The sequence below is a fragment of the Triticum dicoccoides genome, chromosome 2A, assembly GCF_002162155.2.
Source record: "Triticum dicoccoides isolate Atlit2015 ecotype Zavitan chromosome 2A, WEW_v2.0, whole genome shotgun sequence".
Classification (NCBI taxonomy): domain Eukaryota; kingdom Viridiplantae; phylum Streptophyta; class Magnoliopsida; order Poales; family Poaceae; genus Triticum; species Triticum dicoccoides.
In genome coordinates, this window is record NC_041382.1 from 725894548 (window position 1) to 725912793 (window position 18246).

Here is an 18246-nt window from a genome sequence, read left to right on the forward strand (position 1 = left end):
CAGCGCGACCACTAGTTGCCGCCCCATCTTTCTCCTCCCAATTCCCTACCTCCGAACGCATCTTCACGGCCATGGTCAGCCGACATCACGACATTCTCCCCGGCGAGCTGCTCCTCATGCGGTGCTCGTGTGGCTCTTACCTCCCCAAGGTTGTGGCGCTCGCGTGGCTCCTGTCTCTGAAGGAAATATGCCCTAGAGGCAATAATAATGTTATTATTTTATTTCCTTATATCATGATAAATGTTTATTATTCATGCTAGAATTGTATTAACTGGAAACATAATACATGTGTGAATACATAGACAAACAGAGTGTCACTAGTATGCCTCTACTTGACTAGCTCGTTAATCAAAGATGGTTATGTTTCCTAACCATGAACAGAAGAGTTGTTATTTGATTAACGGGGTCAGATCATTAGGTGAATGATCTGATTGACATGACCCATTCCATTAGCTTAGCACCCGATCGTTTAGTATGTTGCTATTGCTTTCTTCATGACTTATACATGTTCCTATGACTATGAGATTATGCAACTCCCGTTTACCGGAGAAACACTTTGTGTGCTACCAAACGTCACAACGTAAATGAGTGATTATAAAGGAGCTCTACAGGTGTCTCCAAAGGTAGATGTTGGGTTGGCGTATTTCGATATTAGGATTTGTCACTCCGATTGTCGGAGAGGTATCTCTGGGCCCTCTTGGTAATGCACATCACATAAGTCTTGCAAGCATTTCAACTAATGAGTTAGTTGCGAGATGATGTATTACGAAACGAGTAAAGAGACTTGCCGGTAACGAGATTGAACTATGTATTGAGATATCGACGATCGAATCTCGGGCAAGTAAAATACCGATGACAAAGGAAACAACGTATGTTGTTATGCGGTTTGACCGATAAAGATCTTCGTAGAATATGTAGGAGCCAATATGAGCATCCAGGATCCGCTATTGGTTATTGACCGGAGACGTGTCTCGGTCATGTCTACATTGTTCTCGAACCCGTAGGGTCCGCACGCTTAAGGTTTCGATGACAGTTATATTATGAGTTTATGAGTTTTGATGTACCGAAGTTAGTTCGGAGTCCCGGATGTGATCACGGACATAACGAGGAGTCTCGAAATGGTCGAGACATAAAGATTGATATATTAGACGGCTATATTCGGACACCGGAAGTGTTCCGGGTGATTTGGAGAAAACCGGAGAGCCGGAGGGTTATCGGAACCCTACCGGGAGAAGTAATGGGCCATATGGGCCTTAGTGGAGAGAGAGGGGCAGCCAGGGTGGGCCGCGCGCCTCCTCCCCCCTGGTCCGAATTGGACTAGGAGAGGGGTGGGGGGGGGGGCGGTGCCCCCCTTTCCTTCTCCCTCCCCACTTCCTCCCCCCTCCTAGTAGGAGTCCTACTCCTACTAGGAGGAGGACTCCTCCTGGCGCGCTAATAGGGGCTGGCCGGCCTCCTCCCCTTGCTCCTTTATATACGGGGGCAGGGGGCACCCCTAGACACACAAGTTAATCCACGTGATCATATTCTTAGCCGTGTGCGGTGCCCCCTTTCACCATAATCCTCGATAATATTGTAGCGGTGCTTAGGCGAAGCCCTGCGACGGTAGTACATCAAGATCGTCACCACGCCGTCGTGCTGACGGAACTCTACCCCGACACTTTGCTGGATCGGAGTCCGGGGATCGTCATCGAGCTGAACGTGTGCTAAAACTCGGAGGTGCCGTAGTTTCGGTGCTTGATCGGTCGGGCCATGAAGATGTACGACTACATCAACCGCGTTGTGCTAACGCTTCTGCTGTCGGTCTACAAGGGTACGTAGATCACACTCTCCCCTCTCGTTGCTATGCATCACCATGATCTTGCGTGTGCGTAGGAAAATTTTGAAATTACTACGTTCCCCAACAGTCTCTCTCACGGATACGGCGGGGCAATGTGGCGGGCGGTGGTACAGCTGGGGGTAACATCGGCCATGTGTGCTTTGTGACGGGTGGTTCGGTGAGTAGTAGCTACAACGACGTAACAACAAGCTGTTGCTAGTGATGGAGGCGACGGCCCCCGGTGCTACAACCGGTTAATTGACGGAGCAGTCCGGGTGAAAAGCCGCAACCACCAGATGCCAGCGGTGGAGGCGGCAACCTCCGGTGCTGCAACCGGTGATTTTTTGCTGGAACCAGCCTGTGGAAAAAACCTACATCCACACTTGACCAGTACTGGAACTGGACGACCATTAGAGTCGTCTCACTGGCACCGACCTTTTGTTTTGCTACGACTGGGAAAAAATTAACCGGATCTGGCGAGGTTCTTTTGAAGCAACCGTCGGCCGCGACACATTTTTTTGCTGGCGTTGTTTTTCTTTTTCCCCACCACCGGCAAACACCATTTTCACGCTGAGTTTTTGTTGATGAACATAGTGGTGGAACCCCACGACGGTGGCGAGCCAGAGGCGGTGACGTCGGGAATGCTACAACCATGACGACCACGTGGTGGAACCGGCTGATGGAGAGCTGCAAACGGCAGGATCGGGAGCTTCACAGGCAGTCGTGCTGCAATTCTGACAGCCGCGGGTAAGGGGCACAAGCCGGCAGTGCGGCGACGCACACGGTGGTGCTGCAACCGAACAAAGAGGAGGCAGAGGGAGGACGGACGTCGCGCTGGGGGTCGTTGGACGTGAGCGGGGAGAGAAATGGGAGGCCCCACGCGTTGACCTTGCCGGGGGGAGAAGACCCAATCTGGGCTGCATCGGACGGCTCGTGGGAGGCCAATCCGACGGCCGGCCCGCGCCTAGCGTTGGCCTTGGGCACATTGACAAAGTCGTCGACGCCGTCGTTCAAAGCAAATTTCATCTAGTAAAAAATTACGAGATAACACACAGGCACAAATTAATTGACCACGCCCCACATGCTCGCTCAACGCCAGCTCGTCCGTCCCGCTCATGACGTGCGGCAATCACCGCGGCCAAAAGTCCACATCCGTACGTGTATCCGGTTGTTCTCATTTGTATTTTGTTAAACAATGTTTCATTATTGAATAATATATAGGATAAATCACAACAAATTCTCACTCAAGGCTCCAAATACATGAGCTCAATCACGCATGCAGCAATGCAACCAAAGCTTCATGCGCCGCGACGTCCGGCGCAACCGAGCTAGAAATGGCCTCCGCCGTTCACGGCCGCCGTCGCCAGCTCCCACGCCTCCAGCTTGGACACCTTCACGGCCCCGGCGCCGTAGTTGAACGCGTACAGCCGGCTGCTGCCCGTCGCCGCGTGCTCCGGGTACACCCGGGCCGTCATGCACGCCCTCCCGCCGTCGCCGAAGCTCTCCACCACCGTGTGATCGATCTGCATTTCTCCGTACACGATTAGTTAACGTGGCCCGGATCGCCTTGTGATGTGACAAATGCTGTAGAAAAGAACTCACCAAGGTCCTCAGCGAGATGCTCCTCTCCTTCTCCACGTCCACGTCCAGAAATGCGCCGTAGGATGGCTTGTTTATCCCCTCCTTCCTCGACGATCTGTGCATTTTTCATGTTCGCCAAGAACAATTACAGCATGTACCAGAAGCATCTTTTTCATGTTCGGATCAGATTTTGGCAGGGGAAAATCACCTTGTCAGATCGGTGCACATGAGGACCTTGAACTTGCCATCGTGCTTGAACACCCTGAAGAAGACGGCGGTGTGCTCCTCCAGGTCGCCGGAGGCCAAGACCAGCAGCCCGAACGGCCCGACTCCGCCGCGCCCGGACGCGCCCATCTCGGCGGCCAGCCCCTTGGGATCCTGCAGCCACTTGGGGTCCAGCGTCTCGGCCTCCTCCAGGTTCGGGATCTCGAACACCGCCTGCACGTCCGCCTGCGAGCTCACGATGCCGGCGACCTCCTTCCTGCCGCCGGCCTCCACCTCCGTCGCCCACTGCAGGCCCACCCGCTTCCTCCTCAGCGTCTCGATCTCCTCGATCGGCCACTGCACCAGCCGCTTCCCGTCGGCGTCCAGCCAGATCGCCCTCGGGAACGCCTGGATGCCCGCCCAGCCCCTGGCCACGCCGCCGCCGTCGTTCTCGTCCACCCACGCCCACAGCACGCGCCGCTTCTTGCGGGCGTCGTAGAAGGACTTGGACGCGTACAGGTGGCCGTGGTCCAGCCGGCGCCAGTTCCCGGGGTCGTCGCCGCGCTCGGGCTCCGCCGACACGAAGGTGTCCTCGACGTCGTCGTACCGCCCGACCATGTAGTGGTCCTCCTTGGCGAAGTCCGTGAGCTTCAGCACGTGCAGCACCCCGGCGCCGCTCGCCGACACGTCGAGCCCCTCCGCCGCGCCGGGCGGCGCCATGGGGAACAGGTCCGGGCACTCCAGCACGGGCACGTCCCGCGAGCTGGCGTGCAGAGGCGCGGCGTTGCGCTCCCAGCGGAGGAAGTCCGCGCTCCGGTACACGAGCAGGGAGCCCACGCCGCCGACCTCGGCGACGACGCCGACCCTCCACAGGCCGTCGCGGCCGAGCCACGCCTCCGTGGGGTCGCGGAAGTTGTTGCCGGTGACGTCCGCCGGCATGGGCATGACCGGGTTGCAGTCGGGCTTCTCCCACTCGCGGAGGAGCGGGTCGGCGGGGTTCTTGGCGAAGGCCACATTCTGGACCTGCACCCTGTTGGCGTCGATGCCGGTGTAGAGGATGGCCGGGCGGCCGCCGGGGAGGACGGTGGCGGAGCCCGACCAGCAGCCGTTGGCGTCGAACGGGGAGGTGGGGTCGAGCGCATTGCCGACGTCGGCCCAGTTCACGAGGTCGCCGGAGACGGAGTGGCCCCATGAGAGCGTGCCGTCGCCCCAGGTGGCGCCGTGGGGATTGTACTGGTAGAAGAAGTGGTACATGCCGTTGTGGTACAGTGGCCCTGCGCGTACGAAGGAAAATTTCTGTCAGTCCGTCACTCCGCCATTAATCTTGCAGCAAACCAAGATCCATGATATCATTCGCTAACTAACTAACAAACAGCGCTTTCCCCAAATTGATTCGACAATAACATCTAAGAAGAGGAACATAAAATGCGGGAGAAATCACACATACCGTTGGGATCTGTTTCGTTGCCGTCGATCCATGGCGTGTTCGTCCAAATCCAGGGACGCAAACGAGGATCGCAAAATGGTCAGAATGACTCCCACAAAATCAAAGTGGATGGAACACGATCCGCATACCATTCTGCCAGAACTTGGCCGGCTGGAAGTGGTAGGCGGTCCGGCCATTGCGCGGGTGCTCGAGTCCATTCATGGTGCGGACCGGAGAAGAAGACAAAAGCTCTTGTTGATGTTGCCAATGGGAGGGAAGACAGAGCTTGCTGTTGGTTTGCAGGATCTCGGAGGAGTTGATGCGAACTTTATAGCCGTTGGGATCTCAATGTTTAACCGAGTCAATAAGACTTGGGCCCAGTGGACAGCGATGTCTGGTTTCAAAATTTGGTTTGCTCAAGATATCAAGCAAAGCCAGTTGCCATCCCAGGTCCCAAAGTGATAGGATTACCGCCCAATGGGCAATGTTTAATCGTATTATATTCTCGCGTGACGCGCTTACCGCTGGCTGATGACTAGGACGGTTGATGATCAGGTGCGATGCTTAGTTCAGAGGTCGCTTACCTCCGCGGCACGGAGCAACCCCGCCATCATCTTCCGACGAAACTTCCCAATCACAAGAATTCTGCCCAACTATGTGTATATATATAAATCGCTCACACGCTCTTTCAGAATTCAATATGCCGTCACGGCGACGCGGTTTCAGCCGTTTCCGGGGGTAACTTTTTTATTGAAGAAACTCTCATTCTTTGTCTTTGCATCTATCTCAACCTAGACTGATCTACTACTTAGCAAGGGCATGTAAGCGCTGGGGGCACTCACCTGGCTAGGCCTGCGGCCTGCTCGATTTGCCTCGCGATTCGTGAAATAGTTGAATCCCACATGAGGGCACGGTGAAATAAAATCTCTTAAAAATCTATAAGTTTCAACGATGAAACTTACTGTTTTTGCATCTACAAATGCCAGGTTTCAGAGATATAATTTCAAGTGATTTTTTCTGTCAGTCGTTGACACAAAATAACTGATTTTTATTGATCGATCGTACTAGGTTTCCACATTCAAACTTAACATATATTTTTTAAAGTCCTCAAAATATATTAAAATGGATCTTATTTAAAAGCACTGGTCAAGAGAAACATGAATATGACAACATAACTTAATTTATAATTTTGGTTTAAAACATATAGAACTTTGAAAATCGGAAGCCGTAATAAAAAGTCAGCACCAAGAACCTGAGTGTCCCCGCATTTGCGTACCGCAAATCCTTATCCGCTTAAGGCCAACTCCAACACGCCATGGATTTGGTCAACATTTCATCCATTTGGGTATGCTGGAGGCGCGTTGTCCGGCCGCGTCCGCGCTAATCTAGCCGGTGAGCCCGATGAGCCCAATCGGCTGACCCATTTGGTCCGCACGACTGTTGGAGGATAACTTTTCACACATTCTATGATAGTTTTAACAGAAGTTCACAACGAAATAAAAATCACTTAGTTTTAATATTACGATAAATAGTTCACAGCCAAATAAAAATCTCATAGTTTACAACCCGAATAAATTTTAAATTGTCATAAATACATTGAAAGAAAAGACCTGATGCATTATTGGTTGCTAAGGTGAGTCCACATATGCTCAACCAAATCATTTTGAAGTTGAATGTGAGTTGTTCAATCACGCATTTTGTATGAAATTGGGTGAACTGTCAATCTCAGACTCAACATCTTCACCCTGGAAATCAAACCTTGGTTGAAGAGGCTGTCATCACACTCATCATCTACGCTCATGTTGTGCATGATCACACAAGTCGTCATCACCTCTCACATTTTCTTTGTGCTCCATGTTCTAATAGGTGCCAAAGATAGCCTATCGAGATTGGACCACACTAAAAGCACGCTCCACATCCTTCCTAGTATTCTCGTGTGCTTGGGCAAACCTAACCCTCTTCTCCCCTACCGTCTTGGAGATTGTCTTCACAAGAGTTGACCACTGAGAATATATACCATCATCTATGTAGTATTCTTTGTCGTAGTGGTAGCCATTGATCTCAAAGTTGACCTCTGACAGTTGCCTTCTGCAAGCCTTTCGAACTGTAACATTCCAAAATTCTAAATTTTGGAATGTTATAATAAATAGATAGATTTGATAGATTGTGGTGTGATTGCTTGAGTGAAATTGAGTGTAACTCGAATTTTTTTAAAAGTTAAATGAGAGGGAATAAAAGAACTTTCCCAAACTTTCATTTTGCATTTTATGATCTCCATGAATTCAAATACTTTTCATCACAAAACCCTGGAGAGAAGATAACATGACTTCTTCCATTTAAATGAAGAGGGTATTTGAAAATATTTGAATTTCATTGGGAAATATTTCAAACCCAGAAACTTTATGCAAGTCAATGATTTTCATGAGAGAAGATAAAATGACTTCTTCAAAACATATGAAATATGAGTTGGAAGTTGTAAGAGAATTAAATTAAAAGTCCTTTTGAAATTATTTTCAATTTGGAGTTATTTGGGTTCATTTAAATTATTTTTCTCCAAAAATAAAATAAATGGAAAATAGGGTAAAATGATTCCCTACATCATAAAATTGGAGAGAAATAAATTTGAAATTATTTTGGCTTTTTTAAAATGATTTTTATTGGCTTTTATTAGAGCAGTAGTATTGTTTGATTTACTTGAATTTTTGTGTATTTTATTTGACATTAGAAAAATGTCTGTGTTGTAAAAAATTCTTTTTCTGAATATTTTGCTATATAATATGCCTATATAAAAATCTATTTTATTTTTTTTATTCGGTTTTTCTTCTGTTTCTATCAAAAAAAAACTATACGTGCGGCCCATATTTATTTATCGCCTACACGTGTAGCATAGTGGCAGCGGGTAGCTCCTTTTTTTTCTACATGGGCCAGGCCCAGCCATCTTTTTCATTTTTTTTCTTAGGCCGAATTTTGTTTTTAAAAAAACTACAGCGCGGGGTCGGCCGAGTCCTTTAGGCCCGTGCGAGCTGTTTAGCCTTTTTCTTCTTTGTTTCGTTTATTTTCGTCTATATTTAATCCCACATTGCCTAGTCTTTGACCTCTAAGCCTCTTTTCCATCTATATATATAGACCCAATGAGCCTCCAAAAATCATCCGAATCAAGTTAAATCAATATTTTTGGTTGACTAGATTCATTAAAGAAAACTATTTTTTCTCTCCGGTGGGACTTCTGAAAATTGTCTCTTCTATTTGAAGTAGTCTTTTCTTTATCTTATAAAGGTATCTTTCTTCATTTTCTTTTTATACTTCCGTAGTTTATTATTTTCTAGACTAGTACAGTAGAATAATTAGATTAGCAATTAGTCTCTGTATTTATACATTAAACCTAAAATTCTTTTAGCCATACCTATTTTTCCTTCGTAAAACAGCTTGGCTCTGATTTTTCAAATAGCCATAACTTTTCACTCGTTTATCCAAATTAGATGAAACCAGCGCCTATAGCTTGGTCTTGTTTTCACCTATCCAGTGAATCTGTCACATCAACTTTTTAAAATTTTCAATTTTCAAAACTTATTCAGATTCATATTCAAACTTTTTTTTGATCATAACTAGAGTTTCGTAACTCCGATTTAGTTGATTCTTTTTGCAAATCGAAGGTCTTGACCTAAACTTTCTGATAAGGCCAAATTCACTTAATTTTGGTACTGTTAGAAATTAATTTCTGTTTGCAAGAGTTATTCACCTGTTTTTGAAGTTTTCCGAGATCTTTTCTTCGATTCTTTTGAAACAGTAAGTTTCAACGATGAAACTTACTGTTTTTGCATCTACAAATGCCAGGTTTCAGAGATATAATTTCAAGTGATTTTTTCTGTCAGTCGTTGACACAAAATAACTGATTTTTATTGATCGATCGTACTAGGTTTCCACATTCAAACTTAACATATATTTTTTAAAGTCCTCAAAATATATTAAAATGGATCTTATTTAAAAGCACTGGTCAAGAGAAACATGAATATGACAACATAACTTAATTTATAATTTTGGTTTAAAACATATAGAACTTTGAAAATCGGAAGCCGTAATAAAAAGTCGGCACCAAGAACCTGAGTGTCCCCGCATTTGCGTACCGCAAATCCTTGTCCGCTTAAGGCCAACTCCAACACGCCATGGATTTGGTCAACATTTCATCCATTTGGGTATGCTGGAGGCGCATTGTCCGGCCGCGTCCGCGCTAATCTAGCCGGTGAGCCCGGTGAGCCCAACCAGCTAACCCATTTGGTCCGCACGACTGTTGGAGGATAACTTTTCACACATTCTATGATAGTTTTAACAGAAGTTCACAACGAAATAAAAATCACTTAGTTTTAATATTACGATAAATAGTTCACAGCCAAATAAAAATCTCATAGTTTACAACCCGAATAAATTTTAAATTGTCATAAATACATTGAAAGAAAAGACCTGATGCATTATTGGTTGCTAAGGTGAGTCCACATATGCTCAACCAAATCATTTTGAAGTTGAATGTGAGTTGTTCAATCACGCATTTTGTATGAAATTGGGTGAACTGTCAATCTCAGACTCAACATCTTCACCCTGGAAATCAAACCTTGGTTGAAGAGGCTGTCATCACACTCATCATCTACGCTCATGTTGTGCATGATCACACAAGTCGTCATCACCTCTCACATTTTCTTTGTGCTCCATGTTCTAATAGGTGCCAAATGATAGCCTATCGAGATTGGAGCACACTAAAAGCACGCTCCACATCCTTCCTAGTATTCTCGTGTGCTTGGGCAAACCTAACCCTCTTCTCCCCTACCGTCTTGGAGATTGTCTTCACAAGAGTTGACCACTGAGAATATATACCATCATCTATGTAGTATCCTTTGTCGTAGTGGTAGCCATTGATCTCAAAGTTGACCTCTGACAGTTGCCTTCTGCAAGCCTTTCGAACTGTAACATTCCAAAATTCTAAATTTTGGAATGTTATAATAAATAGATAGATTTGATAGATTGTGGTGTGATTGCTTGAGTGAAATTGAGTGTAACTCGAATTTTTTTAAAAGTTAAATGAGAGGGAATAAAAGGACTTTCCCAAACTTTCATTTTGCATTTTATGATCTCCATGAATTCAAATACTTTTCATCACAAAACCCTGGAGAGAAGATAACATGACTTCTTCCATTTAAATGAAGAGGGTATTTGAAAATATTTGAATTTCATTGGGAAATATTTCAAACCCAGAAACTTTATGCAAGTCAATGATTTTCATGAGAGAAGATAAAATGACTTCTTCAAAACATATGAAATATGAGTTGGAAGTTGTAAGAGAATTAAATTAAAAGTCCTTTTGAAATTATTTTCAATTTGGAGTTATTTGGGTTCATTTAAATTATTTTTCTCCAAAAATAAAATAAATGGAAAATAGGGTAAAATGATTCCCTACATCATAAAATTGGAGAGAAATAAATTTGAAATTATTTTGGCTTTTTTAAAATGATTTTTATTGGATTTTATTAGAGCAGTAGTATTGTTTGATTTACTTGAATTTTTGTGTATTTTATTTGACATTAGAAAAATGTCTGTGTTGTAAAAAATTCTTTTTCTGAATATTTTGCTATATAATATGCCTATATAAAAATCTATTTTATTTTTTATTCGGTTTTTCTTCTGTTTCTATTAAAAAAACTATACGTGCGGCCCATATTTATTTATTGCCTACACGTGTAGCTTAGTGGCAGCGGGTAGCTCCTTTTTTTCTACATGGGCCAGGCCCAGCCATCTTTTTCATTTTTTTCTTAGGCCGAATTTTGTTTTTAAAAAAACTACAGCGCGGGGTCGGCCGAGTCCTTTAGGCCCGTGCGAGCCGTTTAGCCTTTTTCTTCTTTGTTTCGTTTATTTTCGTCTATATTTAGTCCCACATTGCCTAGTCTTTGACCTCTAAGCCTCTTTTCCATCTATATATATAGACCCAATGAGCCTCCAAAAATCATCCGAATCAAGTTAAATCAATATTTTTGGTTGACTAGATTCATTAAAGAAAACTATTTTTTCTCTCCGGTGGGACTTCTGAAAATTGTCTCTTCTATTTGAAGTAGTCTTTTCTTTATCTTATAAAGGTATCTTTCTTCATTTTCTTTTTATACTTCCGTAGTTTATTATTTTCTAGACTAGTACAGTAGAATAATTAGATTAGCAATTAGTCTCTGTATTTATACATTAAACCTAAAATTCTTTTAGCCATACCTATTTTTCCTTCGTAAAACAGCTTGGCTCTGATTTTTCAAATAGCCATAACTTTTCACTCGTTTATCCAAATTAGATGAAACCAGCGCCTATAGCTTCGTCTTGTTTTCACCTATCCAGTGAATCTGTCACATCAACTTTTTAAAATTTTCAATTTTCAAAACTTATTCAGATTCATATTCAAACTTTTTTTTGATCATAACTAGAGTTTCGTAACTCCGATTTAGTTGATTCTTTTTGCAAATCGAAGGTCTTGACCTAAACTTTCTGATAAGGCCAAATTCACTTAATTTTGGTACTGTTAGAAATTATTTTCTGTTTGCAAGAGTTATTCACCTGTTTTTGAAGTTTTCCGAGATCTTTTCTTCGATTCTTTTGCATGAGTGCTTATGTATGCAATTGCTTGCTTATGATAGATTGACCGGAGTGTGACGAGTAGTACTATCAGGAGTTATGAGTGCGAATCATCTTCATCAACAGTACGAGGCAAGTAACACTTTGATCATACCCCTTTATCACCCAATTTTTATGCATTAGTTCCAATCCTCAAACATTGCATGATGAGGTTGTGATATAACATGTGGGTTTGGGAAGTAGTTGATGAGGTAGAACCTATCGCCCTGTTATTATCAAACCCTTGGGAGTTACTTCTACGTATTGCTTATATTGCTATGCTATGCTCGTAGACGTGGTTTGGGTGAGTGAATCCATGACAGATGAGAGATTGTTAATTAATGGTTCAACATAAGGTGGCAACTTCAATACACATCTGGGTGGATTGCTTGTCGGGCACCTGGAGAATCCAGTGTTGTCCTAGGATATCCCGGAGGACCCGTGTGATCATCCTAAGGTCCGCCACCCAGGCTCAAAGGGAACCGAGATATTTCATGCTAGAACTTCCGTCTGCAGCCACAAGCTATTATGGGCTCTAGCATAGTGGAGTAAGTTGCATGACCTCTTCCAGTGGTAGACTAGCAGATGTAGGGGATGTACGTTGGTACGGTCTACCCAGGGTTAGTGTTAATGCTTCTGAAAGGCCGTGTCTCGGTCATCCGTTTCTCAAACACCCGGTAGTGCGAGAAATCCAACGGAGAAGATCGAGTCTTGTGGGGAAAAGTGCGCAAACCTCTGCAGAGTGTACAAACTAATCATGATTAGCCGTGTCCCCGGTTATGGACATCCCGAGTATCTGGTTCTTGGATTATCATATTGATCTCATCACATTACTTAATTAATTTGATGGGTTGATGATTATTAATTTGGGATTGAGTTGGAGGAACCTTCTCAATATTGTTCAACAAACTTTGTAGTTAAATAAAATATATTCCTTGGCTGTAGGAAAAATGGCTTTTCACAAACACATCATAACCATAGAGCTTTACCACCAGCCAAATATGCATGTAGTGATAGACATTATTCATCTTTATCCTATGGTGTGAAATTGCCAGTACATTCAATGTACGGACCCTTTGTGGCTGCAACGTCTCATGTTGCAGGATTCTTACGACGAGTAAGTGATACGTTAGGGTTACGATTTCTACACTCAACTTTGCCGTTGGTGTTGATGGGAATCCACAACCTTGTCGTTACTTCCGCTATTTTGGATTGAGGTAATAGTATTTATGTTACTTTATACATGTGATTTACCTCTTTTATAAATCCTCGAGTACTGTGTGTGTCACCATACCGATCCAAGGATGACACTTAAGCACAGAGACTTGACCGTCTGAGGTAGGATCGCTACAAGATGGTATCAGAGCACATGTTGAGTATAGGACGTTACCCCTAGAAACTGGCAAGCCCATGGGAAAGATTTTTCTGTCAAACCTTATTTTCAAAAGGATCTTTTACCTCTCTTCCTTTCTAGTTTTATCAAATATTCGTTTTAGTTAGACTATACCCCCTTTCCCCTTTTGACCACGCGAAGATTCGACTGATGAGACCACTCCGAGAAGGACAATACATCGGACAACTAAGACCACTTCGGAATGAAGAGGATTTTACCGAGCATTATAATAATGAAACTACGACGGTTGAAGACTCCGAAGACTAGGAAAATTTGAAGGCTTTGAAGAATTTCCAGATTGGTATGACCTAGGAAGGCTACCCCTATGGAACTTATCAGACTATTGAAGTTGTCAATACTCGAGATCAAGGTGTGTCGGAGAAAGACCGGAACATGGAGCGTTAAAATTCAAAGTTTTGTCAAGAAAACACTAAGGCAGGAGATATCAACTATGGACTGATAGCTCATGGCAGAGACATGGGCATAGACATGGCTATCCATGATGTTATCGCCCGCTTATGCTATTTGTCACCATGTTGAGTTAAGCATGCGTTTCTTCGGAAGGATTGGATGACAAAAGGGCGAATGGAGCACCTATAATCAAAAGATGAAGTTTTAAATTTAGCCGGTGTATCATCAGGATCTAGAGTAGTACATCAAGAATTTTAAGATGGAGCTCCAGGAAGCCGTATTAGACAAGGAAGCATTTCGTGAAGAACTCAGGACCTAGAAGCTGAAAGTAGCCAAGCTGGAGGAGCAAAACCTCGAGATACCGAAGATTCGTCAGGAACTGAAGGACAGTAGGACCATTGTTCATGACAAGGAAGTTGAAACCCAGAACTTTGGAATGCAACTCTAGAAATATTAAAGGACGTCACGAGAAACTTCGCGTCAACAGAGTTGATCTAGCAAAAGAACTTGAGAAGGACAAGCACGATCGGAAGAAGCCATCGGAGACATGAACAAGACTTGAAGAGTTTGGTGACTTTGAAGATTTTCTGACCTTTAGAAGACCAAACCCCTATTATACACTTACGTTAGATGCGACGATTGTGAGCTGTCATTTTGTTTGATGTTTTTTCCGACAGCCACAAAAATAAAATATGTCTTTTCAAAACTATTGTTTGCATTGTGTGTATCCCTCTCTGTCTCTCTCATCTCACCCCAAAACCAATGGACCCAATAGAGGATGGATGGAGATGAGCTTGTATTTTCTGGACCGATGAGTCAATTGGAGACAGACCGATGGATTTAGAACAGGGAAGATCATGATACGTCTCCAACGTATCTATAATTTTTGATTGCTCCATGCTATATTATCTATTGTTTTGGACATTATTTGGGCTTTATTATCCACTTTTATATTATTTTTGGGAGTAACCTATTAACCGGAGGCCCAGCCTAGAATTGCTGTTTTTGCCTATTTTAGGGTTTCGAAGAAAAGGAATATCAAACGGAATGAAACCTTCGGGAACGTGATTTTCTCACCGAACATGATCCAGGAGACTTGGACCCTACGTCAAGCAACCAACAGGGAGTCCACGAGGTAGGGGGCGCGCCTACCCCCCAGGCGCGCCCTCCACCCTTGTGCCCCCCCTGTTGCTCCACCGACATACTTCCTCCTCCTATATATACCTACGTACCCCCAAACGATCAGATATGGAGCCAAAACCCTAATTCCACCGCCGCAACTTTCTGTATCCACGAGATCTCATCTTGGGGCCTGTTCCGGAGCTCCGCCGGAGGGGGCATCGATCACGGAGGGCTTCTACATCAACACCATAGCCTCTCCGATGAAGTGTGATTAGTTTACCCCAGACCTACGGGTCCATAGTTATTAGCCATATGGCTTCTTCTCTCTTTTTGGATCTCAATACAATGTTCTCCCCCTCTATTGTGGAGATCTATTCGATGTAATCTTCTTTTGCGGTGTGTTTGTTGAGACTGATGAATTGTGGGTTTATGATCAAGTTTATCTATGAAAAATATTTGAATCTTCTCTGAATTCTTTTATGTATGATCGGTTATCTTTGCAAGTCTCTTCGAATTATTAGTTTGGTTGGGCCTACTAGATTGATCTTTCTTGCAATGGGAGAAGTGCTTAGCTTTGGGTTCAATCTTGCGGTGTCCTTTCCCAGTGACAGTAGGGGCAGCAAGGCACATATTGTATTGTTGCCATCGAGGATAACAAGATGGGGTTTTCTTCATACTGCACGAGTCTATCCCTCTACATCATGTCATCTTGCTTAAGGCGTTACTCTGTTCTTATGAACTTAATACTCTAGATGCATGCTGGATAGCGGTCGATGAGTGGAGTAATAGTAGTAGATGCAGGCAAGAGTTGGTCTACTTGTCTCGGACGTGATGCCTATATACATGATCATACCTAGATATTCTCATAACTATTCTTAATTCTGTCAATTGCTCAACAGTAATTTGTTCACCCATCGTAGAATACTTATGCTCTCGAGAGAAGCCACTAGTGAAACCAATGGCCCCCGGGTCTATCTTCATCATATTAATCTCCTACTACTTAGTTATTTCCTTTGCTATTTCCTTTGCCTTTATTTTACTTAGCATCTTTATCATAAAAATACCAAAAATATTATCTTATCATATCTATCAGATCTCACTCTCGTAAGTGGCCTTATAGGGATTGACAACCCCTATTTGCGTTGGTTGCGAGGATTTATTTGTTTTGTGCAGGTACGAGGGACTCGCGCGTAGCCTCCTACTCGATTGATACCTTGGTTCTCAAAAACTGAGGGAAATACTTATGCTACTTTGCTGCATCATCCCTTCCTCTTCGGGGAAAACCAACGCAATGCTCAAGAGGTAGCAAGAAGGATTTCTGGCACCGTTGCCGGGGAGGTCTACGCAGAAGTCAACATACCAAGTACCCATCACATACCCTTATCTCCCGCATTACATTATTTGCCATTTGCCTCTCGTTTTCCTCTCCCCCACTTCACCCTTGCCGTTTTATTCGCCCTCTCTCTCTCTCTCTCTCTCTCTATCCTCCCTCTCTTTCTCTATTTGCCTCTTTTTGCCCGCTTGCCTTTTGTTTGCTTGTGTGTTAGTTTGTTTGCTTGTCGTTATGGCTAGTCCGTTATCTTCTCCGTTGTCTCCCGAGAGTGAAATTCTAAATTTTAAGCAAAGGGAGGGAGAAAATCTAAAAGACGCTTGGTATAGAATTTGCAATGCTCAAAATAGATCTACTAGGAAGCAATATACTTCTGTTCTTCTTTGCAATTTTTATGTAGGCATTACTCCTTGGCACAGATATGTTCTTGATACTATTACCGGAGGGAATTCTTGGGTAGCCATACTTTTGATTCTTATAATGCTATGATAGATTTACTTGGCTCACCCCCTCTTTTGGTTAATGGAACTGTATTAACTTTGGAGCATGTAATGCAAAGGCTTGAAATTATTGAAAATAAGGTTGCTACCGTAGAGTTAATTGAAAATATGGATAAAAATATCCACATCCGAATCTCTCAATATGGATCTAAAGTAGGAGTTACTTTGAAAAATATTAAAGAAAAGGAACCCATAGTTAATGAGAAAATAAATCACGATTCCATTAGGATCGATAAACTTGAGGATATTATTACCAACTTGGGAACCACTTTTTCTTCTGTAAAGAATACTCCAAGTCCTTCCACTAAAGTTTCCAAGCTTATGTGCGTTCCTAAAAATAAGGGTGAATCCTCTAGTAAGGAAAATGCGGATCTCAAATCTATAAGTATTCATCCCAATCTTTTTGCTATCATTAAGGAACCATTTGTTACAAATGAATTTTTCGATCTTGTGCCTAAAAGTTTGATAATTAATAAAAAGAAAGAAATTTCTAAAGATGGTAGATGCCTAATTGAAGAATTGCCAACCAAAGATGGCAACACCTAGATCTATTTTTGCTTGTTATGCCTAGCTAGGGGCATTAAACGATATCGCTTGTTGGGAGGCAACCCAATTTTATTTTTATTCCTAGATTTTTGCTCCTGTTTAGTAATAAATAATTTATCTAGCCTCTGTTTGGTTGTGTTTTTTGTGTTTAATTAGTGTTTGTGCCAAGTAGAACCGTTGGGAAGACTTGGGGAAAGTCTTGTTGAACTTGCTGTAAAAAACAGAAACTTTAGCGCTCACGAGAACTACTGTCATTTTTATTTGGAAAGTGCTATTTAGTTAATTATTTTTGCAGATGATTAATACATAAATTCCTCACGTCCAGCAATTTATTTTAGAATTTTTGGGGTTCCATATCTTGCGCTACCTACATATTACTACAGATTGTTCTGTTTTTGACAGATTCTATTTTTCGTGTGTTGTTTGCTTATTTTGATGAATCTATGGCTAGTAAAATAGTTTATAAACCATAGAGAAGTTTGAATAAAGTAGGTAAAACACCAATATAAATAAAGAATGAGTTCATTACAGTACCTTGAAGCGGTCTTTTATTTTCTTTCGCTAACGGAGCTCACGAGATTTTCTACTTTAAGTTTTGTGTTGTGAAGTTTTCAAGTTTTGGGTAAAGATTTGATGGATTATGGAACAAGGAGTGGCAAGAGCCTAAGCTTGGGGATTCCCATGGAACCCCCAAGATAATCTAAGGACACCTAAAAGCCAAAGCTTGGGGATGCCCCGGAAGGCATCCCCTCTTTCGTCTACTTCTATCGGTAACTTTACTTGGAGCTATATTTTTATTCGCCACATGACATGTGTTTTACTTGGAGCGTCTTGTATTATTTGAGTCTTTGCTTTTTAGTTTACCACAATCATCCTTTCTGTACACACCTTTTGAGAGCGCCATACATGATTTGGAATTTGTTAGAATACTCTATGTGCTTCGCTTATATCTTTTGAGTTATATAGTTTTGCTCTAGTACTTCACTTATATCTTTTAGAGCACGGTGGTGGATTTGTTTATAGAAACTATTGATCTCTCATGCTTCACTTAGATTATTTTGAGAGTCTTAATAGCTTGGTAATTTGCTTAAAATCCTAATATTCTAGGTATTCAAAGTTAGTAAAATTTTCTTAAGAGTGTTTTGAATACTAAGAGAAGTTTGATGCTTGGTGATTGTTTTGAGATACGGAGGTAATAATATCAAAGTCGTGCTAGTTGAGTAGTTGTGAAATTGAGAAATACTTGTGTTGAAGTTTGCAAGTCCCATAGCATGCACG

The 18246-nt window shown here is 43.1% G+C and overlaps 1 protein-coding gene across 1 annotated transcript; it reads right to left on the minus strand.

Moving 5' to 3' along the window:
- Window positions 1-2971: 2971 nt before the first annotated feature.
- LOC119356673 (beta-fructofuranosidase, insoluble isoenzyme 7-like) lies at window positions 2972-5313 on the minus strand. Its single transcript, XM_037623653.1, has 5 exons — window positions 5177-5313; window positions 5049-5057; window positions 3606-4875; window positions 3419-3512; window positions 2972-3339 (listed from the first exon to the last, which is right to left on the minus strand). Exons 1-5 carry the CDS (start codon window positions 5247-5249, stop codon window positions 3145-3147), a joined length of 1641 nt encoding a protein of 546 aa, XP_037479550.1. The 5' UTR covers window positions 5250-5313; the 3' UTR covers window positions 2972-3144.
- Between the last annotated feature and the right edge of the window lie 12933 nt (window positions 5314-18246).